Source organism: Mesocricetus auratus, unplaced genomic scaffold (genome assembly GCF_017639785.1).
Source record: "Mesocricetus auratus isolate SY011 unplaced genomic scaffold, BCM_Maur_2.0 Super-Scaffold_100001, whole genome shotgun sequence".
Classification (NCBI taxonomy): domain Eukaryota; kingdom Metazoa; phylum Chordata; class Mammalia; order Rodentia; family Cricetidae; genus Mesocricetus; species Mesocricetus auratus.
The window spans coordinates 10942449-10969091 of NW_024429187.1; the positions used below are offsets into that span (position 1 = coordinate 10942449).

The 26643-nt window shown below is 43.2% G+C and overlaps 1 protein-coding gene across 6 annotated transcripts in view; it reads right to left on the reverse strand.

The window, feature by feature from the left end:
• The window catches only part of Abcc9 (ATP binding cassette subfamily C member 9), a 117631-nt gene that overhangs the window by 54445 nt on the left and 36543 nt on the right, over positions 1-26643 (reverse strand). For 4 of the 6 annotated variants that reach the window (XM_021228884.2, XM_040743539.1, XM_005072923.4 and 1 more), the window contains 7 exons: positions 25137-25177; positions 24103-24245; positions 16886-16994; positions 11121-11225; positions 9102-9174; positions 6550-6655; positions 953-991 (listed from right to left, as the gene is read on the reverse strand). In XM_021228884.2, the coding sequence (XP_021084543.1) occupies positions 953-991; positions 6550-6655; positions 9102-9174; positions 11121-11225; positions 16886-16994; positions 24103-24245; positions 25137-25177 (616 nt within the window). The remainder of the gene's footprint in view (positions 1-952; positions 992-6549; positions 6656-9101; positions 9175-11120; positions 11226-16885; positions 16995-24102; positions 24246-25136; positions 25178-26643) is intronic. The other 2 variants (XM_040743540.1, XM_040743541.1) reach the window with 1 other exon arrangement.

A 26643-nucleotide genomic window follows, 5' to 3' on the forward strand; every position in this document is an offset into this window, starting at 1 on the left:
TGAAGAAACAGAACATGAAGAGATCAGGCAGGGGAAGGGAGTGGGCGAGCTTCAATGTCAGACCTCCACAGTTAGTTCATGATATGTCAGTCCTATGACCGGATTACAGTTAACGGAGAGGAAGGTTAAGAGGAAGAAAAGAGAAGAGCTAAACAGTCATTGGGAAGCACGGCATTGTCGGGCTTCAGAGGACATTACAGTCTAGTGTGACAGTCATCTTCTAGATAGCTACATACACAGGAAGGCAGTGGTCCCCAAGTCTGGCACATCTGCCTGCCCTTTCCCTTAGTGTGGGGAGTATTTTCTGATGTTGGGGATCAAGCCCAGAACCTCCTTGAGCTTTTAGTTTTTGTTTTGCAGGGTTGTTTTGTTTAGGGGAGGGTCATTTGTTTCTTTAGTTTTTGTTTTGCAGAGTTGTTTTGTTTGGGGGAGGGTCGTTTGTTTCTGAGTAGCTAACGCATGGGGGCTCTCCATCTCAGCACCATTTTCAGATAGCATTTGACATACAACCAATGCATGTATCAGTTCTTAGAGTTTTTATTGAATGAGCCCCCAAGCCCTTAGTAAAGACAGTTTGATTTTCAGACAACTTGAAAAGCATGTGACCCACTGAAACAAAAACAGTTGACCCAATGAGCCATTTGTTTGGGAAATTCTGGTTTATTAAGACAGGCTATCACTCCAGCCTGGATTCATCTGGAACTTAATGTATAAGGAAGAATGATTTAGAAATCAAGCCCATCCCCCTGCCTCGGGGTTGCAGGCATGGGCTTGACGAATTAAGCCTTCAGCAGTCTGCAACGGTTGCGAACCACTGCTACTGGAAATATGGTAGGCATCTTAAAAATGACTGCACACCACCGGAATAAAGAGGGGAAGTAGGGACAAGAGATTAAAGACTGAGGGGGGGGGAGTTATTCTTATTAAGCTTGGGTGAAAATAGAAATAATACCTTCGGGCTGCTTCAAAAGAAGGCTCAGATTCATTTACGCTGTAAGGCACGGCAAACAACGTTCATTAATGATGAAATGTAACCACGAAAGGATGTGTGTGCAAATAGGTATGAGACAAACAAACGCAGAGATATTCTCTGAGTTTATTTCAAAGACAAAGCAGATAAATTATTTTCTTCTTCCTCAAGCAGGAAATAACTAATCGCTAAGCTTCTGAAGATAGCAGGCCCAGATCTCTCCCACACAACAGCTCATGCAACAGCCTATATTCTATGTCTAGTTCTGTTCTGGGATGAAGGTGCTGTCCTCCAAGGATCATGTAAGAAAGCCAGATGTGCGTCAGGGTCAGGACTGCAACACTTGAACCCAGCTATGGAGTGGTAAGATTCGAGTAAGTGGGATTGAACTGATCCCATGTAGTTATACATTCTTTATGGGGTGGGGGGATCACCTGAAGATCGGTATTTTTGTGTTTGAATTTTGAGGCATTTAGGGTCACTTGAATTCTATTATTTTGAAAGATCTGTATTCAATAGCTCTGTGTAATTGATCTAATCCAAAAGTAAGTGTTATTTTACTTCAGACAGTGTTCTTTGGTTTTGTGTGTGTGTGTGAGAAAATGTATCTAATTACATTACCTGGTGATAAATTTCTTTTAGAACTGGTAAGAGTTAAATCCACTATTACACATTGCTAACGGTAAGATAAGATGTTTAATAGAAGCAAAGAGTCATTAGTAAGAGACTAATAAAATATCAGACTAAAAAAAGTCTCCCAACAACTATCCCCTGATTTAAGTAATTCACACACACAAACAAAACAGATACTAAAATATCCCATTTCTCAATTTAGATACCAAAACGCTTGAACTTAATGTTTTAGTGGTAACACTGTTTAAGTCATCCATGAAAGAATAGCAGATATGTTGAAAGATAGTAGGCTCATTTATATATTTTTCATCCAGATGGAAATGCCCATCAGGATATGTCAATCCAGGGTGAAGACCTTGGAAACCATCATCTTACCCAAATAATGATCGATTAAGTTCAATACCAACTGAAATACCCTGTGGAGCCGGAGAGATTACTTGGTGGGGCAAGTCCTGGCCTCCAAGCCCAACTGACCTGAGTACAAGCCCTGAGATCCATGCAGTAGAAGGAAAGGCTCCCTAAAGTTGCTCTCTGGACCTCACACCCATGTGGGAGCGTACGCACCCCCCCACATTAAATAGATTAATAATTAATTAAACATAAGATCTATTTCTGGTCACTTCCTGGTACTGAGAATACCAGAGACACCAAGAATGAAGGCTCTATCCTTCCTGCCCGGTGCTGTACTGTTGTCAGAGTACCGACAGAAATCTCCATGGAAACACATTTCTGGGCACACCTGGGGAAGCATTTTCAGAGAGCTTTAACTGAGGAGGCAAGAGCTCCTCTGAATGTGAGTGACAGCTTCCCATTAGCTGAGATCTTGAACCGAAAACAAGGCGAAAGAACTGGACACCAGCACCCCGTGGTTCTGCAACACCTGAGAGCACAAGCAGCATGGTCAGTGGCTTCCTGGCCCAGCAGCCACGCCCCTCGGTCATGATGGACTTACTCAGCCACGCCCCCAGTCATGATGGACTGTACTCAGCCACGCCCCCAGTCATGATGGACTGTACTCAGCCACGTCACCCAGTCATGATGGACTGAACTCTTGAAATTTGAGAAAAAAATCCCTTCTTTCTATGAGTTGATTTTGTCAGTTATTTTCTCACAGCTATAGGCAAAGTAACTAATTAATGTAATTAGCAATGGAGCTGATGCCACAGGGAAGATGGAGAACCAGCCCACACTAAGAAATTGCCAGGAGAACCTGAGGCCAGAGAAAGCTCATAACCGATGCCCATGCATTACACGGCTCAGACAGAGAACAGGTAAAATCCCATACGGCTGAAACGTGACGTAAGCAGTGAGCATAAGACCCACCGAGAGGAGCGGATGAGAACTTAGATGGTAAAGGGCCCATGAACCACTTCGCAGGGTCCTACAAAAGACACAGTAAACTTTCACTGCAGAGACAGGTTCAGGGGAGACGCTGCGCTCCAGTGGAACGCGGGAACCGGAGGGAGGGATACGGAGACCTCTGGAAGCTCTCAGAACAGTGAGGGCTGAGCCCTAAGGAGAGCCGTGGTGAGCAGATCCGGCTACCTGAGCTTGCAGGGCTGCAGAGAGGGCGGAGAGGGCGCAGGAAGAGCAAGAGATAATGAGCTCAGCAGGAGACGTGCCTGTGGTGGGGCAACAGCGCAGACTTTAACGTCAAAAGCATTCAGATCGAGGTGCCTGGGGAATTTCCAAATGACTTTGGCCATGAAGCAGAGTTTAAAGCTCAAGGGAGACCCAGCAAGGAAACGAAGACTTTGGAATGATTTCCTGTCTTGACACGTGTGTTAGATAACAAAGTTCCAGCTTCCAGTCCCTCATTACTCACAAAAAAAAGATCAGTAAACGGTTCCAGCAATCTCGATTTGTTTACGAGAGGACAAAAGACTAGGAGCGGAGGGTGGAAACCAAAGCCTTGGGAAAATGTGCGAAGATCCGGTAAATACAGAAGAGAGGAAGGCAGAATCCCGGAAAACCCCCCGCGGAGCCAAGCCACTGAAGAAAAGAAATCTATGCGGTTGACAAAGAGGACAGGCTTATTTTGGGGTTGGATTTGGCTGCTTGCCCAGGCTAGCCCCCAAGACATGATTCTCCTTCCTCATAACCCTGGGAACTGGGATTACAGACACGAACCACCATGCTTTACCACATTGATGAGGGGAGAACCAAACTGCAAATTTTACGGAAACTAAGCAAGGAAGTCACCTGAATATGAAAAGCATCAGGCGATCGAGAGGCAAAGTCAGGTCATGTCTGCAGTGTGTCCCACACACTTAAGGATGTCATGGTTTAAAACCAATTACTTCATTTATTTGTGTATGGTCACACATATGCCATGGTCCAAAATATGTAAAAATGTATCCGGGGGTTATTATCTAAACTAATTTCATTCTTTACCACCGTTTTCCAACAATATACATTTTTTTTTACAGAATAAGATGGATATACAGTCTCTATGCTTCATGCTTGGGAATGCAAATAAACAGCTTACATAAATTACAAAATGTATTTCCATATTGTCATTTTTATTTATTAAGCAAATTGTAATAATAATGAATAGTAATGCCCAGAGTCAGAAGGACTCAACTGAATTGCAGGCCCAGAAAATTAAATAACACCAGAGAAGACCAGATTAGAACTCCCTGGAGGCATGAGAAGCAGACCTCAAGATTTTCCTGTCACTGCTTCACATTCTTACAAATTTCAACCAACCTTGGTAAAGCAATGTTAAATGAAAACCAAGTAATCTGGTTATGATGTTGCATCACGTGATTTAATCTGGTGGGATCTGCTTCTCCCTCCAGAGCAGCGATTGACAGTGGGAGCACAGATACTGCGCGGTGTCTAACTGCAGGATCAACACCAAACTGAGGGGCCGTGATTCCCTGTGCTGTCATCTGAGTGTGAGCATGCGCTGTCATCTGAGTGTGAGCATGCTCTGTCATCTGAGTGTGAACATGCACTGTCATCTGAGTGTGAGCTGTCATCTGAGTGTGAGCATGCACTGTCATCTGAGTGTGAGCTGTCATCTGAGTGTGAGCATGCACTGTCATCTGAGTGTGAGCAAACCGTTTCACCACTACTGCCTTCTAGAGTTTTTTTCCAGCGCAGACAAAACAGACACTCAACTTTTCTCAGCTTCCTTCCTTTGCCAATGACACTTCAAGCAAGAGTTCTAGGCCAGATTTCACAGCCAAGCATCTCTGTCTCCTGACATTTCAAGTGCAGTGCATTCTAATGGGCCCAGAAACAATCTTTAGTCCCTCAGAGGCACCAGTGTACATGAACTACACTGGCTACGCTACGGTGGAACTTGTGACCACGAGTTCAAAACTGGACCCTTTACAGCAAGGCTGCTCAACTCTAGCACAGCTGCTGGTGCTGGATGACTCTCCTTGTGGGGGCTTTACTGTGCGTCTCAGGTTGCTGAGCAGATATCTCTCTGGTCTCTACCAAACAGAACAGCAGCAACACAGTTCTCAAACACTTCTCCGTACATTGCTAAGTTCATGGAAGACTCACGCCTGGATAGGAGTCCCTAGACAAGACCTTTATTTATTCATTCATTTGTTTACTTATGAATTTGTTTATTTATTTATTGCACAAAAGTTTCAACTACTTTCTTCATATACTGCCCATAAGGAATCAACTAGGTAGGCCAAACTAACTAAACTAGTTTCTTCTTCAGTACTCAGTTCTGTGCTAGTAGAGTCTCATATCACTTTATTACCTCAACCTGTTTGCAGACCTACTGCGTGAGTGACCTGGGTTAGTGGTTTTCATGATTTGCTTTTTTTTAATTAATGTATTTATTATGTATTCAATGTTCTGCCTGCATACATGCCTGCAGGCCAGAAGAGAGCACCAGATCCCATTACAGATGGTTGTGAGTCACCATGTGGTTGCTGGGAATTGAACTCAGGACCTTTGGAAGAGCAACCAGTGTTCTTAACCACTGAGCCATCTCTCCAGCCCCCCATGACCTCTCAGTGTTGATGGAGGTGTCTGCAAGTGTCTCAGCATCTAAAGAAGCACCAGGCTGGGTGAGTTCCTCTTGACGTCTTTGTGAGTTGCACAGCACACTAGGCAGTCCTACCCTGTGTGTTCCTCAATGCCTCTAGTGTCTGGCTTACATTAAATGTGAAGAAAAATTGTTGCTTTTCAGCCTCTTATGAAGACTTTAGAAAAGATCACTTTCTATCTGCTCCCTGAACTTTGAGTGCTTGATGTTCTGTTAGCATTTAAGCTTCATAAATAGCATAAACTTTCCATACTTTATTTTATTACAGAATGAATCTTATTTCTTTGAGTATCCCATTTACATTTAAAAATTTGTCTTCACCACCCCAATATTTTATCTTAGCGTGTACTAGTTTATACTACCATTAAATATCACAGTAAAAGCTGTTTTATAATTTTTATGGCACTTGAAGTTTCCACTAGTTTTTGATATTTCTGAGAGTTTTATTTTTATGTCTGCATATTTCAGAAATTCTACAGCTTATAAAATGGAAAACTATTGTTCTAGTCTCCCACTGGTAGATTTTTAGCTATGTGACCGAATAGAAACCTGTTAAAAAAAAAAGGCACTGTCCTAATAGTGCCAACTGTCAACTTGATACAGTCTAGAGGCACTTGAGAAAGGAATTCTCTCAATTAAGGAATTATCCTCATCAGACAGATCTATGGGTGTGTCTCTGGGAGATTTTCTCCACTGCTAATTAATATACATAGACCCAGCCCACGAGTGTGTCACTCCAGGCTGTATAGGAGAACTAGCTAAGTGAGCTAGGTGAAGCAGTCAGTAGCATCCTCTGTGGTTTCTACTACAAGTTCCTCCTTGAGTTTCTGCCCTGACTTCCCTCGGTGATGGACATTGAATTGGCCGTTGCTTTTGGTCCAAGTGTTCATCACAGCAACAGAGAAGAAACTAGAACAGACATACTTACTTGCTCCAGTAGACTTTTCCTTCCAGGGTTTGCATCTCTCCAAGGATGGCAAGGAGAAGAGATGATTTGCCACACCCCACTTGACCCACGATCATGGTTAACTGACCTAGAGAAACAAATCAGAGTACCGGAAGATAAGGAAGACATCATTTGGCTAAATGAAACCAACCCCGGCCATGGTGGGCATGCTGGGACTCTCAACACCAGGAAGACAGACAGCTATAAAGATGGCTGCAAGCTCAAGGCCTGCCTGATGTTCATTGCAAGCTCAGGGCAGGCCCTAGTTCCAAGGGTAGATGAACTATTGAAACCGCGTTTGATGGGTTTTATAAAAGAAGACAAACCCTCAAAGTTATGGGAATACGTCATGAGAGTGGAGCTGGAAGATGGAAGTGAAAATTGCTGAAAATACACTGTGAAAAATTCTGAAGAGAATTAATAAAAACATTATTTTTAAGAAACTCAAAATGATATGTTGTGGGATAATTTTTTGTGTGTGCTGTGAAGATGTGTTGCTGTTTTACCTTGCCTGCCAAAGCACTTTTAGTAAAGAGCTGAAAAGCCAATAGCTAGGCAGGAGAGGAGAGGTGGGTTTTCCAGGAAGAGAGAGGAACTCTGGGAAGAAGAGAGGCCGAATTAGCCAGGCAGACAGGGAGGAAGTGGAATACTTGGTCCTGAGCAGAGGTAAGGAGCCACAAGACAGAATACAGATTAATATGAAATGGGTTAATTTAAATTATAAAAACTCGTTGGGAGCAAGCCTAAGCTGAGGCCAAGCTTTCATAGTTAATAAGAAGTCTCCATGCCATTGTTTAGGAGCTGGCAGTCCAAAAAAAGTCTGGCTCCAACGAAACACTAAACAGATGGTTATTACAGAGTAGCTGCTTCTCCATAAAACTTAAAGGCAAAAAAAAAAAAAACTAATGAGCAAATACAGTGATCAGATGGGTGACCCTGAAGTGCTCGCAAGTGCCATCTGCCGCGGGACATTTGAGTAGATGGTGTAAAGTGTGTCACTCTTTTACCTTGCCCGTCCAAGTTTATTAAACCTGATTGGTTTAATAAAAGGCTGAATAGCCAATAGCTAGGGAGGAGAGGTTAGGCAGGACTTCCAGTCAGAGAGTGGAACTCAGCATTAGAATCTGGCATAGCAGGAGATGCCAGGGAGACTGGAAGGAGTCAGACACACAAAATGGTAAAAAGCCATGTGGCAGAGCAAAGATCAGTGTGAATGGATCGATTTAAGTTATAAGCGCTAGTTGGAAACAAGCCTAAACTAAAGGTCAAGCTTTCGTAATTAATAATAAGTCTTCATGTCACTTTGGAGGGGTTGGGGGTTCAAAGAAAGTTTACTACAGGCATCAGTATTTTTCAGGGCTTCAGATGTTTTCACACTCTTTCTTTAAAATTGTTCTCAAACACAATGAGAAAACAACAATCCCAATTCCTTAAGTTCCTCGAATCATCAAGTAAACAGTAAATAACTTTGTTCAAAGACACAGATTTTCAATTGACACTCCAGTGTTACAGTGATAATGAATGAAAGGAACCTAGTTTTTGCATGTGTTGGGGGAGGGGAGAAGTCATATGTGTGGAGGCCCAAGTTGAGGTCTTGAATCTCATGAGGAACCTAGTACATATAAGTAATATAAGCTGTGACTGTATCTTTTAAAACTCCCTTAACAGGCAGGAGAGATGGGACACAGGTCAATGGCTAAGATTATGGGGACAAGAGTTCAGATTCTCAGGACTGGAGTCAGGGGCATTCCAAGCCCTGTAGATGGAGTCAGGGGCATTCCAAGATCAAGATGGAGACAAAGCAATTCCCAGAGCAAGATGATGGAGACAGGACATTCCCAGAGCAAGATGATGGAGACAGGACATTCCCAGAGCAAGATAATGGAGACAGTGCATTCCCAGAGCAAGATGATGGAGACAGTGCATTCCCAGAGCAAGATAATGGAGACAGTGCATTCCCAGAGCAAGATGATGGAGACAGTGCATTCCCAGAGCAAGATGATGGAGACAGTGCATTCCCAGAGCAAGATAATGGAGACAGTGCATTCCCAGAGCAAGATGATGGAGACAGGACATTCCCAGAGCAAGATGATGGAGACAGGACATTCCCAGAGCAAGATAATGGAGACAGTGCATTCCCAGAGCAAGATAATGGAGACAGTGCATTCCCAGAGCAAGATGATGGAGACAGTGCATTCCCAGAGCAAGCTGGCAAGTCAGATGAGCCATATCACTGAGTTTATATAACTGAGAGACTCTGCTTCATTGAATAAGGTGGAAGATTAATTGAGGAAGATTCCAGACCTCAGCTTTGGGCCTCCAAATGTATGAACTCACCATCCCAAACCAACCCCACACACATACTCACACACATGCAAAGATGTATGCACAAATTCATACCACACACACACACACACACACACACACACACACACTGGAAACTAAATAAACACAAATACAGCCCTCCTTTTTCACTTTTTGTTAGGCTCAATTATCTGGAAAAAATACAAAAATGCTTAGGCAATGAGCCTTACCTGTTGGAATTCGAATGTCAATATTGGATAATGTAGCTAAACCACTGCCCCATGAGAAGTATCCATTTGTCACCTGGAAAATAAGAACATGAGAATTAAGTTAGATGTGCAGTACTGGTGAATAACTAAGGACAGCTCCTTTCTAGTGTTTAAAGCTGCAACACAAGTTACCGCACACAATGCCAGTCTAAACGGAGCGCTGGGTGTTTAGCGGGACAGATGAGCCACGAGGAAAGGGGGCTCGGCAGGGCAGAGCGCTTGCTGCTCTCATACAGCTCCTGTGCCCACTGCCCAGCACCCACACCACCTGGCTCACCACCAACTGCAGCCACAGCTCCAGGGGATGCATCCTCTCCTCTGTTAGCACTTACACACATGTGCTACATACAAACTCACACGGACACACACATTTACGCATACAAACAACAAATAAGAAAACACATCCTTTTTAGGTTTAAAAAATGTATTTCCTTGTCATGTACTAGAAAAGGAAAACAGTGCTGAGGTCACCAGTGAAAGTGAGGACATGACCAAGGTGTCCTGTGACAGATTTGAGAAGTGACTGAAGATGCCACAGCGTCATCCCAGTGTAAGAGGAAGAAGAAAATAAAATGGGTCTGAAACCACCAGAAAAGAGCCTGGAACGTGTGCATTCGCCCCTAAACATGTAGCTGCACACTTTCCATAGGCCAGGCATGGAACCTCACTGCCCTGGAAGTCACTTGCTTGCACTTCCTGCTTACCAAGGTATCATTATTTCCTTCACTAGTCTTTGATGGAGTTGCACATTAGATAATTATAGTTATAGGTTTCTTTAGTTATGATAAAAATAAATCAGGTACAAAACTTTGGACTCACAAAGATAGATAATAGAGTAGTTTCTCTAATTTTGCCAAATACAGATAGACTGGATATTGTAACCATATTCTTATTTAATACCTATTTTTGTTGTACACGATCTTACTATGTGAAAGTTAAAATCTTCCTTTTAATTAGTTAAAAATGGGTGAATGCTGTGGAATAATCCTCTTGTACACTGTAAAGATTTGTCACTCAAATCGGTTTAATAAAAGGCTGATTGACAAGTAGCCAGGCAGGAAGTACAGGTGGGGCAACCAAACCAAGAATTCTAGGAAGGAAAAGGGCGGAGTCAGGAGTCACCAGTAGATGCAGAGGGAGTAGGAGATGAACGTACCATGTTAATAAAGATACCACCATATGGCAGAGGATACATAAGGAATATGGGTTAACTTAATAAGAGTTAGTTAGTAATAAGCCTGAGCTATTGACTGAGCATTTATAAACAATATTAAGTGTCTGTGTGGTAATTTCGAAGCAGCTGCCCGAAAACCTGTGCTCTACACCTCTCCATCCCTAATATTATATGACCAGTAAAATCTGAGGAATAGACTCTCTGACCTGTCAGTCTTCTACGATGTGTGCAGAGAGATCCTGTGTTCCAGCTTTCCAGAGTCATCGCCCATTCTGGGGTGGATGTAGTTGCTTTGATCCTGTAAGTGACTCCCAACCTCTACTCCTGTAAGTAACCCCAGTAGACTCATTGGTTCACCAAGTTGGACTTTAATGGAATCATTACATTGGCCTTTCATTAGTTTCCTATCTTTGGTGAGTAGACATTTGTTCATATCTCCCTAGGAATAGTGCCATGCCACAACCAACTTTTCCTTGTTGTCTTTTAAAAATGGAATTATAAAATACTAGTATTTTCTATGAGTCTGAGTATGTGTGAATACTAGAGGAATGAGGTGAATACCAGCCTCTGGTGGATTTGAAATAAATGCTCCTTTTCTGGGTACCAAACACAAGGCCGAAACAGAACCTGTGATCAACAACTGAAGAAAAGAATTATAAAGTCACCGGAGTGTGCTTTACCGACTGTCAGAACTGTGACCACAGTCAAGAGGCCCTGAAGACACATTTGGGACACTTTTGCAGATGTCAGCCTAGAGTGTAGCACACATGCTTTCACTTGCGTAAGAATGCAGGAGATGGACTAACCCTTATTGCAATATCCTCTGTCTCTGCAGGCCGGAGGCGGCGTGATTGCTCATAGCTGTCTAGGTGGTATCTTCCAGGCTGCTTCCTGTTTATCGGTTTTGATTGCTGTGTTCCAAATAGAAAAGGACAGGAAGCGTTATAAAAACATGGAGATTTTTACCAAACGTTCACTCACATTGCTGTTTCACCTCAATTCCAAGAAAAATAAACAAAGCAAATGTCAATTTTTAGCCTTTCCTATGGCTTTTCCACAAGAGAAAATAGTGGGAAAAAACTTTTAGCTAAAATTTTAAAGCTAATTAACCTATCTCTTGGGAAAATGAAAAGATGATGATGCAGTACTTGCAAATGATGTTGGTTTCAATCTAGCCCAGGAAACCTGAGCCCCTGGTTCAGTGAGAGACTGTGCCTCAAAGAATAGGCAGAGAGTGAGAGAGGACACGGTGTCCTCACCAAGCCTGTCTGTATGCATAGGCTCATGAGCCCATTTACCCATCCATACATGCACACACACGCTCTCAGACACAAACATACTAAGACACATAAATAAATATTTTTTAAACCCTGTGTACTATAAACAACCTGATTAGATTAACCCCGAGCAAATTGCAATCCATCTGGGAGAGCCATCAGGCTTATAAACAAACATTCCAGGGGGACATTTACTTATCATCTTTGGGATCAAAAGAAGTTTGAGTCTGACATATGCACATAAGTCACACTGAGTTGGAACACACCCAGGAATCTATTGCAGGCTGTCAAAAGAAAAAGACCTAGGACTATTTTCCATGGACAGTGCATCACCAGGAGATCCATAGGCGCTACACTGTGATCTGATCTACTTCAAATGACGCACCGTTCCTCATCAGCAGACAAATCTCTCCACTGCAAAGAATCTAGAAGTAGTAAGGGGAGGGGAGTGTCTTTGCCTGTGAAATGCTTGCAAGTGACCTGAGTTTGATACCCAGAACCCTAAATAAAAAAAAAAAAAACAGTAAGGTAGATGTGATGGCAGGGTTTGCAGTCTCGGCACTGAAGAAGTTGAGATAGGCCAGCTCAACACACCTGAAACATTCCAGACCAGGGAGAGACACTCGGAAACCAAGGTGATGACTCTCAAAGAATGACAGTCAAGGTTGTCCTCCGGTCTCTATACACAGGAGGTCATAAAGTGCATGCAGGCACACACACACACACACACACACAGAGAGAGAGAGAGAGAGAGAGAGAGAGAGAGAGAGAGAGAGAGAGAGAGAAGAGAGAGAGAGAGAGAGCGACAGAGACAGAGGCAGAGACAGAGACAGAGAGATGAGCACACATACATATGCACCTACACACACACATACACAAGGGGATGGAAGATGACTCAGTATTTAAGAGTCTGCTCTGCTAGAGAACTTGGGTTCCGTCCCCAGCGCCCACATGAAGGTCATAACTGGCTGTACCTCCTGCCCTTCTCTGACCTCTACAGGTGCTGCACAGGCATAGATGTTGTAAAACACCCATACACATAAGAATATTTTTAAAATTTTAGAGTGAAAAACTCAAAATTTGTCTATAAATTTAGCAACGAAGTACCTCCCGATAAATAAGTATATGCCTCGGTCAAAATACCTTGCGGAGATGTTTCAGGTAATAATGCAACAGTTTTTAAAACTGTTAATTTGCCAAAAAAGCAGATGATTCTAGAAGCATAAAACTTTTGAAAATATTTCTGTCTGAAATTTCAAGTTTAACATTTAAAAATGATTAACATTTTAAGAAAAGATCATTTTTATGACATTTAAAAAATTTCTACGAGAACTAACAATGTCTGAAAAAAATCAGTAATTCAATTCAAACAAGATAGTGCCTTTCCAACTTCCATTAATTGATGTCCCAAAAGAACATCAACCATCAAACATAGCAACGCCAAGGCTTCATTATGAGCAAAACAAAACAAAACCTTTGTAAGAAAACAGACAGCAGAGGACCAGCCAAGGTTAGGCCATCTAGGAAACACTACATGCACACACACACACACACACACACACACACACACACACACACACACACACACACAATCTTGCTTTGAAAGAAGGGGGGTGGGTGATGAAATTTATGTTGGTTATCTGTCCTCCCCAGAGCCCTCACAGATAACACTGGAAGCACAGCACATGGAATGTTCTTGAACTAAGTAGCTCTGTACCTATGTTCTAGCACCACTGTCTCCTAGAGTCATGACCACTGTGGTAGTGCTGTGGAGGCTCAGAAAGATGACGTCACGCTCTTCCTGACATCAAGGAGAGGTTGATAAGTGGAGATGTGTTGACAGAGACTTGAGTCACACCTCCATAGAAGTAACTTAAAGAGACTTTGGCCCTAGAACATCGCCGATTCTCTGTGGCAATGCTACAGCCAAAACCACTTAGCTCTAAGCTCTCACAGAATATATAGCATCCCAAGTGCTCTCAAGGAGAAGTTTCCGTTAGTGTTGTTTTCAAACACGACATTTTACAAAAGCTTGTCATTTGTGGTTTGGGCCATCCACGGTGACGAATGGCCCTGGAAGGCACTAGAAATCCAACCTGGATTCAATAACTGAAGATTTTGGACATGTTTGAAGGAGAGCCTTGTTTCTTCCAAAAATCTTTTTGCGGTGTAATTCTACTCCTCTGCCTCATCTCGTACAGAAAATAATTCTTCAGATATCTCCAACTTCGTGAACTGAATCTCCCCTTTCTTTGAGGTTACCTCTCTCTGCTCACCCTGCCTCTCTGGAAAATGGTCTAATGCATTCTTTGGGAGATGAAGACTATCAAAAGAGTGGGGACCTGGTTCTAATCAAAGATTTGATTTTTTTATCTTAAAAAATATAGATACACTTGAATGCATTTTTTAAAGATATGTGTGTGTGTGTGTGTGTGTACACGTTTGTATAGGTGCACACAGAGGCAGAAGAAGCCATAGAGGGTTTGGAGATGGAATTACAAGTTATTGTGAACTGCCCAGTTTAGGTACTGGGAACCAAACTCGGATTCTCTGCAAGAATGTCAAGTGTTCTTATGTTGACTGAGTTGCCTCTCTGGCCGCCATGAATATCTTGTGTGGTTCATGCAGGGATGAACCTATGACCGAAACACTATAAGCTCCCTGCTTTAATCTGAGCTAGGAATTCATGTGTGATTATGTTCATGTACATGTCCACACAACGTCTGTCAGCCTTTGCAGGCCTTGCTATGGCAACATAAGCAGGCACACATGGCGGCTATTTCTCAGACAAAAATCACACCTGTTCAATGAAACAACCAAAAAGAAGGGGGTTTTGTTTTGTTTTTTAATTAATTCATTATTTTACATTCCAATCGCAGTTCCCTCTCCCTCCTCTCCTTCCGCTCCTCCCCTCTCCTCCACACCCCACCACCTCCCGTCTGCTTCTCTGAGAAGGTAAGGCTTCCCCTAGTAAATCTACAAAGTCTGTCTCATCACCTCGTTGAGGCAGGACCAAGGTACCCCTCACCCCACCCACCCCTGTGTCTAAGCTGAGCAAGGTATCTCTCCATATAGAGTGGGCTCCACTAAGTCAGTTTGTGCACTAGTGTTAGATCTTAGACCCACTGCCGGGGGCCTCATTTATTGTCCCAGTCTCAACCATTGTCACTTATATTAAGGGAGTCTAGTTCAGTCTTATGCAGTTTCCCCATTTGTCAGACCTGAATCAGTGATCTCTCACTAGCTTGGGTCAGCTGATTGAATGCCAGACATAAAGCAAAAGATACCCAGCCTACAATCCACAACACCAGAAAAATTAGAACCCTAAGAAAGGCTTCAACCAGTCCCATCGATTTAAAACTTATCTCATAGCTATGTTTTGTAAATTTCCATCTCTGATAATAATGTTCCTTCTCCGGATAACAGGAAGTGCTGTAAAAACATTAACTGCAAAATATGTACCTTTTGATCTCACCCTAACGTTAATTGCCTCCTTAGTCAGTGCCCTATTTCAGCAAATGGTTCCACCGTCTACCCAGCAGTCAGCCAATCAGAAAGCATCCATCCTTGACTCTCCTGTCTTCTTTGCTAACATCTAATCTTTCAACGCATTTTTATTAACTGAACATAAAAAGACCCGGAGGGATCTGGGGGTACGTAGCTCAGTGATAGAGGGTTTGCTTATCATGGACGAGGATGTGGATCAGTCCTGAGCAGCACACACACACACACACACACACACACACACACACACACACACACACACACACACAGAGAGAGAGAGAGAGAGAGAGAGAGAGAGAGAGAGAGAGAGAGAGAGAGAGAGAGGGAGGGAGGGAGGGAGGGAGGGAGGGAGGGAGGGAGGGAGGGAGACACAGAGAAGAGACAGAGACGAGACAGAGAATACACTGAATTCAATCACTTCTTCACCAGATTTAACATAACTGCAGCAAAATTCTTAGTGCAGCCATCGTCTCTTACCTGTGTTATTGTAATCACCTCTACTCACCTCGAAATTCCAACCTTTGCCTTATTGACCCCGGTAGCCAAAGTAAGGTTTTTGAACAATAAGTAGAGTTATACTGTTGCTGGTAATCCCAGCAAGTGGAATTAGCAGGAAGAATAAGGATTCCAAGTCATGCTTAGTTGCAGAGTTCCAGGCCAGTTTGGGGCACATGAGACACTGTCTCCCAAACCGAAAACAAACAAACAAGCAACCTCGTCCAAAGGCTTCTACTAAGCTTGCGTAAAACCCAGCCATTCTTGTGTCCTACACAACCCAGTCATTATCATAACTGTGCCTCATCTTCCTCTTTGTCACCAGGACTTCCCTTCAGCTCTTTATATAAACCAAATCAACCCACCACTCAAGAGCTCTGCATGTGCTAGCCTTCCTGTTTCCCAGTGTCCCTCCGGAAGACACACATCTGCATTCTTCAGGTCTTGGCCCAAATGCTGGCTCCCCTGAGGGGCCATCAGGGGAATGACCACCCTAATTTGCATCCCCCTTCACTTTTTCATGTCCTTTTCATTTTTTTCCCCCTGCAGGAAACGGCCTTGTAATTTCAAGCTCATTTATCATCTGATCCCCTCAGCAAGAAAACAAAGCATGCCGGGAGACACATCGTGAGCCTTGTTGAGGGCCACATTAAATACAGGGTAGCCAGTGAGTCTGGAAGCCTGGGGAAAGTATGACAAGCAGTTGGTTTCTACTCCACGTGACACACGTCCAAACAGTGCTGACTGCTTCCAGCCAGGCCTTATTCGGCTACTGAGTAAATATTTTTGGCGAGCATGGGTGAACCTGCTGGATTACAAGTGACAGGGCTCAGGTTAAAGCTCTCATTCTGGCCCTTCTGATCGATCCTATGATCTGGTTCAAGTCACTGCAGCATGCAAAGGCAGTGTGCTTGGATGAAAACAAAAACTGGCAATGTCCTATGATATGTTGAGTGAACCAAAGTACTTCATGTACCACTGAGCGTGTCTTAAACTAAAATGTGTGCTAGAGCTAAAACACCTCCTAAGGCTATGGGTAAAAAGAAACAATCTCTCAATTCCCTTTTGCATCAAGCAGGGGTTATTCTCTCACAACTTATAGAGGCCATGTTCCCACGTCTGTATATCGATTTCAGGCATGTGAGGATTTACTTTTGTAGAAGCAAATAGTTGTTTGTTTTTTTTCCCCTTCGTGCAGATTGAAACAAATACAGCTTACAGTTTTCTCCTTACTGCGCCCATATTAAAACATGTCATTTGTCTGGCCTGTCCTCTGTGTAGTGAGACACACTCACCACTCCAGTGTGCTTTTTACAGGACTCAAACGGCAGCGAGCCCTCCGCCGTCCTCCAGCTGTCCTCGCCAATCTCATCACTCAAGAGAAACTCATTCAGCTTCTGAACGCTGCAGAAAGAAACCAAGAATCCCTGCGTCAGGAAACTAGGTGAGGTCATCGTCTAAGAAGAACATTGACTGGTTCACTCCGGGACTTCGTTCCCAACATCTGACTGTCTAGAACTGTCTCAGGGAGTGGCAAGCTACCCATCTTGAACGACAAGCATCCCTTTTGGATGTATGCAAGGTGTGGCTGCCGTTTTGCTCTCTTGTTTTAAGGGATGTGGTCTGAAGAAACAACCTCGCACACACCCGCGTTGTACCTCTGAACACCGCAAGGCCAAGCGCGGAGACCCAGGCCTGCAGTGCCTGGCACACGTTGCTATATGGATGTTTGCTCAGTGAATCAAAGAATAAACGGACTGATGATTCACACACTGTATCTGGTGGATCCAGTTCTCCATTTCTCCCTGCTAGTAAGTATGCACACACAAATCTTACTGAAGCTTTTACGGAATACATAAGCCTTAATGCCGAAGCCATGACCCCTCAGCTACACCCAGAGTGGAAAGAACTCTCTCTTCTCTATGTAACATCCTGTCCTTGCTGGCTTCTTTTAGTCATCAACCTGACACAGCCTGGTGTCACTGAGAATGGAGTCTCAACTGAGAGTTCCTAGATCAGATTGGCCTGTGGGTGAGTCTGTCGGGATTGCCTGGATTGATTGACAGTACGGTCTGGCAAGTCTGTGGGCGTTGCCTTGATTGACAGTTGATGTGGGAGGGTCCAAGCCACTGTGGGTCACCACCAGTCCCCTTGGCAAGTGTCCCTGAGCAGAACAGGAGAGATGACCAAGCATAGCCCTCCAGTTGAGCCAGCAAGCAGGGTTCCTCGACAGCTCATGACTCCCCTCCATGGTGGACTCTAACTTGGAATTATAAACTCAAATAAACTCTTTCCTCATCTAAGTTATCTTGTGTCAGAATATTTATCATGTCAACAGAAATGAAGCCAAGACACACCCCATTTGGCACCTCCAGTTACAATGTACACAGATGATGCCCTGTGCTAAATCTCTGAACCCCTCTACTCCTTTCTGCGAGGCCAGAGGTTCTCAGCCTTCGGGGCATGATGTTGTTGGGGGTAGCACATCAGATATTTACATTATGATTCATAACAATAGCAAAATTACAAAATAACTTTCTGGTTGGGGGGGTCACCACAGCATGAGGAACTGTCGTAAAGGGTCACAGCACTAGGAAGGTTGAGAACCCCTACCCTAGGCTCTCTGGCTGAAGGCCCCACACCCTACTGCATTATCGTAGTTTCAGTACTATGTGTTATTTGTATCTCTCCCGTTAGACTGTGGGCATCATTAATAGTGAAGCTCTCCCTGCTCTGGGGCCATCTCAATGTGCACATAGTGATCGCTTGGTGGTGTTGGTGAGACAATAAGAGGCTAAATAAGTAGCAAAAGCATCTCCTGGTTGTACGAGGTCGTCTCAGGAAACTCTGAGGCAAATAACTACGTGAAATGCACAAAGCCTGACCAGGGGTGACACAATTTCAGCCGCACCACCAGGGTTCTCATGCACGTGGCAAATCTAGCAATGTAAGACGCGGTCGCTTCCAGCCTTCTGTCCTGCTAACTCTGGTGTCAATCATTTCTCCATCCACATGAAACCACCTTTAGCCACCCAATTACACTAAGACGTCTAGGGTGCTTCCTCCTCCCTCTACCACCTCTGATAAAATTAATTTTCCTTTCTCCAACTAGTCAAAAGCCACGTATCCTTTTAGAGTTAGCAACTATAGACATGCCCTTCAGACCAGACAGCCTCCTTTCCCTCTAAATAAACTGGTGGTCATCAACGGATCACGCCATTCTGTGTACAGGGATCCATCCTGCTTCCTAGCTTCTCTAAGTCCACAGTGGACTCCCTGCTTGGGGCTATCTGCCTCTCCTCTTTGCAGTTATTAATGCAACCACCAGAGAAAGAAGACCTACAAAAATGCTTGGGCGCTAGACGGTAAAAGGGCGGTAAATGAGTAAGATTGAGATTTGTAAAAAGACCAACATTACTTGGCCATTTCTATGCATTGTCATGTTTTTAAAAACCTCCAGAAGCTTGACTTCTTTTCCATTTTGTATTCCCTTGATCTCTTTTTGTTGTCTTATTGCTCTAGCTAGAACGTCAAGTACAATATTGAAGAGGTATGGAGAGAGGGGACAGCCTTGTCTTGTTCCTGATTTTAGAGGAATCGCGTTGAGTTTCTCTCCATTTAGTTTGATGTTGGCTGTTGGCTTGCTGTATATAGCTTTTATTATGTTTAAGTATGTTCCTGTTATCCCTGATCTCTCTAATACCTGATAATGAAGGAGTGATGGATTTTGTCAAAGGCTTTTTCAGCATCTAGTGAGATGATCATGTGATTTTTGTTTCTCAGCTTGTTTATATGGTGGATTACTTTGATGGATTTTTGTATGTTGAACCATCCCTGCATCCCTGGGAAGAAGCCTACTTGATGATGTTGGATGATTTCTCTGATGTGTTCTTGGATTTGATTTGCCAGTATTTTATTGAGTATTTTTGCATCAATGTTCATGAGGGATAATGGTCTGAAGTTCTCCTTCTTAGTTGTGCCTTTGTGTGGCTTGGGTATCAAGGTTATTGAAGACTGACTGACAAAAAGAGTTTGGCAATGACCCTTCTGCTTCTGTTTCGTGGAATACTTTGAGGAGAACTAGTACAAGCTGTTCTTTGAATTTCTGGTAGAATTCTGCACTGAGGCCATCTGGATGTGGGCTTCTTTTGGTTGGGAGACTTTTGATGACTGCTTCTATTTCATTAGAGGTTATAGATCTATTTAAATTGCTTATATCTTCTTAATTTAATTTTGGTAAGTGATAATTATCCAAAAAACTGTCCATTTCCTTTAGAGTTTTGAATTTTGAGGAATACGGGTTTTCAAAGTATGACCTGATGATTCTCTGGATTTCCCCAGAGAATGTCCACCTTTTCATTTCTGATTTTGTTAATTTGCATGTTCACATTCGGCCGTTTGGTAAGTTTGGATAAAGGTTTGTCTGTCTTGTTGATTTTCTCGAAGAACCAATTGATTCTTTGTAGTGTTTTCCTAGTTTCTACTTTATTGATTTAAGCCCTCAATTTGATTATTTCCTGGCATCTACTCCTCCAGGATGAGTTTGCTTCTTTTTGTTAAAGAGCTTTCAGTTGGGCTGTTAATCCTCTAGTGTGAGTATTCTCCAGTTTCTTCATGCGAGCAGTTAGTGATATGAAGTTTCCTCTTAGCACTGCTTTCAAGTGTCCCATAAGTTTGGATAAGTTGTGTCTTCATTCTCAATGGATTCTAGGAAGTCTTTAATTTCTTTTTTATTTCTTCTTTGACCCAGGAATGGTGCAATTGCGCATTATTCAGTTTCCATGAGTTTGTAGGTTTTCTGCAATCTGTGTTGTTGTTGAATTCTAACTTTAAAGCATGATGGTCTGATAAGGTGCATGGAGTTATTCCAATCTTTTTGTACCCATTGAGGTTTGCTATGTTGCCAAGTATGTGGTCCATTTTTGAGAAGGTTCCATGTGGTGCTGAGAAGAAAGTATATTCTTTTGTGTTTGGATGGAACGTCCTATAGATGTCTGTTAAACCCAATTGGGTCATAACTTCTGTTAGTTCCTTTGCTTCTTTGTTAAGTTTCTGTCTGGAGGTCCTGTCTAGTGGTGAGAGTGGGGTGTTGAAGTCTCCCACTATAAGTGTTTGAGGTCTTATGTGTGATTTGAGTTTTAGAAATATTTCTTTTATGAACGTGGATGCCTTTGTATTTGGGGCACAGATGTTCAGAATTGATACTTCATCTTGGTGTATTTCTCCTGTGATGAGTATGAAGTGATCTCCTTCATCTCTTTTGATTGATTTTAGTTTAAAGTCTAATTTGTTAGATATTAGGATTACTACCCCCACTTGTTTCTTGGGTCCATTTGATTGGAAAATCTTTTCCCAACCCTTAACTCTGAGGTAATGTCTGTCTTTGAAGCTGAGGTGTGTTTCTTGTATGGAGAGTAGAGCTTAGCACTGTGAAAAAGTCACCCTTATTGAAACACTTTTTGGTTTTGAGACAGGGTTGTTCTTAAACTCGGCATGGAGCAGAGGGTAATCCTGAACTTCTGATCCTCCTGCCTCTACATCCCAAGTCCTTGGATTACAAGCCTGTGTCACCATGCCTGCTCTTTTATATAAGAGCTTTATTTTATTTTTTAATTTTAATTTTATGTGTATAGGTGTTTTTCCTGTGTGCACCGCTAGCATGTGTGTTACATGCAGAGGCCAGAAGATGTTGGATTCTCCCGGAACCAGAGTCAAATTTTAAATAACAAGTGGCATACATTTCTTTAGTTTGTTTTGTAACACTTCACCCTAAAACTCAAACAGGGTGAGGTTTGAGGCGGTGCCAAGACAGCCTGGATCACATTTTCCTTTCGTTCCATTTTGTTATAAGCATAATAACAGGGATAGCACATGTGCGCATGTGCGCATGCGTGCTCTGCTCAGTGACCATCATGTATCATAAGGGCTTCTGGCTATTGCTAGGAACTCTTTCAAGAGAAGTGTAGGGCTTATCCTGGAGCAGGGAATGCTGGACGGCTTTACATGTCCTCCAAGGAAGCGGTTTCTCAGTTTTTCTCATGCACACACAGCACAAGATCATGAGTCTTCTTCAGCCCATACCAACCCACCGAGTTTCTGAATATGCTTAACAAAGAGTCCAGTAAAGAATGTATGACTTCTAGAGTCCTGAAGAGGAGATTTCAAAATCAGCTGACCAAAGTCTCCGATTATAAACAGGCGGCTCAGCTCACTGCAGGCCAACTGGCATTTGAGATTGGTCACGGGTTCCCAGGCACTGAGGCAAAGGCAAGAGAGGCCAGTCAACACTGGGAAAATGCTTGTCTGGGTTCCCAGAACCAGTACCCAGTGGGAAAAAGGTCTGGCCACTTCTGTTGACCCACCGTCTTTGCAGGACCTGCAAATCAACCCTGGACGTCATTTTAGAGAAGTGAGCTTTTAGAAACACATTCTGTTTGGCCTGTGGCTTGGGGAAGCTGGCTTGGGGCCCCAAAAGCGCGCTGGACTTTATCAAACTGGCAAATGCCTTTCCCCCAGGAGGGGTCAAGGGAGAAGGGGGTATGAGAGATGTACAGAGGGCTTTACCCACCTTCCACCGCGGTAGGATTTACTCATTGGGTTTGAAGAAGATCCCTTTTTATCTTTTTCAAACCAACTCTCCAAGTCCTTTTAATGTTTGGCAAGCTGCTTATTTCAAAGGCATGATATGTTGTAAGTTATAGACTGCTTTCTATTTCAACGTCTAGTGCAAAGTCAAGTTTCAGTTAACTGAGACTGCGACCATGGAAGGGATGGCTGTTAAATGGAGAAAAGGAAAATAAGAACCAAAATAGCAAACGCTGGCTATTTATCAACTTTATTGTTTGAAGTGGCTTCCCTTCCAGAGTGCTGCCTAATTTGGAAGGCTGACTACAAACTGCGGTCTATCTATGTAAGCCATCCAAAGGCAGAACAATGACAGAAGAAATGAGGGTAGCTGAGGCCATAGGGTCAGGGTTCCAAAGCCCAGCAGCCTGGCTCGAAGCAGTCACTGGGAGCCTGGCTCAGAGAGGACTGAAGCTCTGTTAGGATACCATCCCTTCCCACCCCCATCAAAACCTGGAGCATTTCAGTGTAGCTCATTTGCATGGTAACTGCATTTAGTCACTGGCAAGCCAATATAGAGTGTTGCCTACAACCAATGCATTGAACAGCAAATGCTAGGTTTCTCAGTAACATACGCGCCTTGTCAAAATCGTTTTGTTTGGGAATATCCTACATTGCTGTCGATGGCGAGATGCGCCCCGCAGGGGCAAACCTCAAGGGGCCAGGTTCTCCTCAGGGTTGGAGCATTCACACACATTTCTTTCAAAGGTCACATGAAAATATGACAAAGGCTGTTTTGCAGCACAAGCTAAGATTCTACAAGGCACACAAAGATTGCAAAGTGAGAGTCAAACGTGACTTCAAGACTGCGTTGTTTACAATATGGTTTAAGACAGCAGATGGTGGCACAGACAGCACCGCGTGTCTTGTCAACACAGTTGTGTGTGGTACAAATGGAAGAAGGGGGAAGTGGTCATCATCATGTGACACCCACTTTTGTAGCTGTCAGTTAAGGGTAATTATAGCCAAGACAAAGTCTGCCCTGGCTAGAAGCATACTTAAAAGGGAAAATGAACAGTTTTCCAAGTCTTCCTATTTTCAAAGAATATGAGCTGAGATTATTAATTTTTTGGCAGATTAAACTGAAATTCATGCAGCAGACAGATTGGTGCAGCTTCAGTGGGAAACAGAGTGGCCACATTCATAGATACATTAAATCTATGTGCAAGCTTTGACCTACATCACTTTGATGAAAAGCATAATTGTCATCTTCATGGAGAACCTTTAAGATGTCACTGAACCTATACTACTTTGTTACAGTTTTAAAAGTGAATGAATGGAAACTTATCCACTGAGGTAAAAGCTAACAACTGAACTGTCATCTATACCTGATAGGAGAGGGAAAATCAGTTTTCTCCAATAGCATAACACTGCAGCACAGGCCTTATGGTCAGGAGTAGTTGGTCAACATATAGAAGACTCCATGATTTTTGGTTTCTTTTTTTTTAATGTTGTGTGTGTGTATTTGTATCTGTGTGTTCATGTATGTGCGTGTGAGTGTGTGTTTGGATATGATTTGATGCTTTTTTGCTGTGGTTTTATTATTTTTTTGCTTTTGTTTTTCTTGTTGTTATATTGAATTTTTGTGTTTTTTTTTAGAAAGAACTTAAAGCTGGATGAGGAGGATCTGGAAGGACTTAGGAGAGTGAAGAATATGGTCAAAATAAAGTAATAAAAAAGAGTAATAATAAAAAAGGAAAAAGTAAGGCAAATCTGCAACCATTTCATAGGAGCCAAAACACGGAGAGCTAATATAGTCTCTCTAACAATGGGAATCTCTGACAGTGTACCTATGGCTCCTTTGGGCTTTTGCAAATCTACCAGCAGGAGCCCACATTATTCACACCCACCGCCAGTTAGCAGAGAACCCAGGCAGTTCAGCGCTTACCTGATGATGGCTTTGACGGCAAACCTGACCACGGTGGACAGCAGGAAGAGCGGCGTGACGAGGATATGGAAGAGGGACAGAGAAGCAAAGGCCTCTGCAGGCTTCAGGCTGTTCCCGCTGGCATACGCGTGTGTCACAAACGTCTGCACAAAAACAAATAAACAAAAAAAAATAGATTTATTTAGAAACTCTGGAGAAAGTGACACGCACGCTGATATTCAACTCGACCAACCTAGCGCATCCTACTGTGTTGGCATGTCCACTGAGACCATGAAAAGGCATCACTTTATCCCAAACTCACAACTAGCACAACACCACCAGCCATTGGTAAAGACATCAAGATCTGCTTGTGATCCTAGTGGTAAACTTTTGGGACAGACAAGACAGTTTATTTACAGAAAAGGAAAGTGACTTCTCTCAAATTACTGTGTATAGAGGAAGAAACCGAGCAGAGAGCTCAGAGTCCCCAGCACCCAGCCAGATGCTCTGCAAGAGACCCAGAGTTGCTCTTCTAAGCAAAGAGCATGGTCTCGCATTTAAAGGACTCCACTATCTGTACTAAAACTCCCACGCTGTGCAGTGAAGACTTAGTCCCGTCTGTAAACATTGCGTGGTGAGAAACAGTAGGTAGTTATTCAGGGCACCCATCCTGATTGCTAATATGAACTACTTTGTCATAAGGATGCATGAGAACCAGGCCACCACAATGCAGATGGACACTTTCCAAACACTGTTAGCTTTAACCGCACTCACCCTCATTTGGGGATCGGTTTTATTGTCATAGTTGGGCAAGCTACCAACACCTAGTAGGGTGGAAGCCAGAGACAGCAGTGTTTATCCTAATGCTAAGGATATCCCCTTACGACAAAAAAAAAAATGGTCCAAACCAAAGCACCACCACTGTCAAGACTGAGCCATCCCGGACTAGAACCATTGGGCTGGAAAGCACCCAGACGAGAGTGGCACTCTCCGTCGGAAGTCACTCATGAACACGGACTGGCTTCAATTTCTAAATGCAAGAAAAAGTGTCTTACTGCAAGAACAGCTGCGATGGGGATCGCTGCATTCATGAAGACTGCAGGAAAAAAATCAAATATGTTATTTCACTGAACTGCGCAAACATTTTCCCCATTTAAATCCATCATCCACTATTACTTTAACCGCTCCATGAAGACAGCGATGGCAGAGTGTGTTAGTCGCGTTCTGTCTGGACTCGCCAGTATTCCCCAGGTGCTCTCTCCTCATCTGTGGTTATATGAGCTCCCACACACACGTTTTAGCCAGAAAGTACTTTTCTTTATTAAAGAGTTATGACATTTTCCTTATTAAATGTTCCAAGCAACAGGATTCAGACAAAATAATCCTTTGATGATGCAAAATATTAGAACTTTTAGAATGTGCGTTTTTTTTAGAGTATTTGCGGATTAAATTTCATCAGTTGTGAAAATCTGATTATTATGCAGGTAAAAAATGAGAATTATTTCATGCTCAGGGTCCGACAAAGGTTGTGAGCTTTCACTTTTGGACCTCTCAGTTAATAAATAATTCCATTCCTTAGCTCTTCCATAAACCACAGATACAGAGCCAACACAAGGGCAACTCAGAACTTTAGGCTAAAATCCTAGGGAAGTTTAGAGTAGTATGGTTTTTTCTTTTGTTTTAATGGCTGATGAATTTATTTTTAATCTATGTGTGCGTGTGTGTGCTCCTGAGTGTATGCGTGTGCACTATATGTGTGCAGCTGACTGAGGAGGCCATCCAATTCTCTGGAACTGGAGTAACAGATGGTTGTGAGCCCCCACACGTCAGTGCTGGGAATGGAATCCAGGTCCGCTGCAAAAGCAGCAAGAGCTTTTAACTGCAGAGCCATCTCTCCAGGTCCCATTTTTTATTTTTGCTTTTGTCATTTATTGACATGGTCTCATTTTGTAGCTGAGGCTAGACTTGAATTCACTATGTAGCACAGGCTAGCTTAAACCTCCAACTCTTCTGCCTTAGGCGCCCAAGGGCTAGGGCTATGGCCATACACCAACAAAAATACTAGTGTTTGAGTTGTAGTTAAAACCAGAGGGATGGTTTGCTAGGATCCTTTGTGGTGATATTTTGTTTGTGCTCTAACAAATAAAGCTTGCCTTAAGATCAGAGGGTGGTGCTAGCCCCTAGTTAACCATACAGGCCAGGCAGTGGCAGCTCACACCTGTATCCCAGCAGCTGGTTGGGATCAAATGCCTTTAATCCCAGCACCAGAGGGAGGAAACAGGGAGTGATATGGATGGGCAGAGAGAAGAATATAAGGCGGGTAGAGACGGGACCCAGGCCCCTTTCAGGCTGAGGAGTTGGTGAGGTAAGAGGTGGCTGTGGCTAGCTCCTTTGTCTCTCTGATCTTTCAGCATGTACCCTGATATCTGACTCCAGGTTTTTATTATTAAAGCCCATTAGAATTCACGCTACAATCCTTCTTAGAAACCACAGGGTTTTATCAAAATCTTGCACCACTGGCATGTAGACACAAGACCCACTGAGGATAAGGCCCTTTTCACG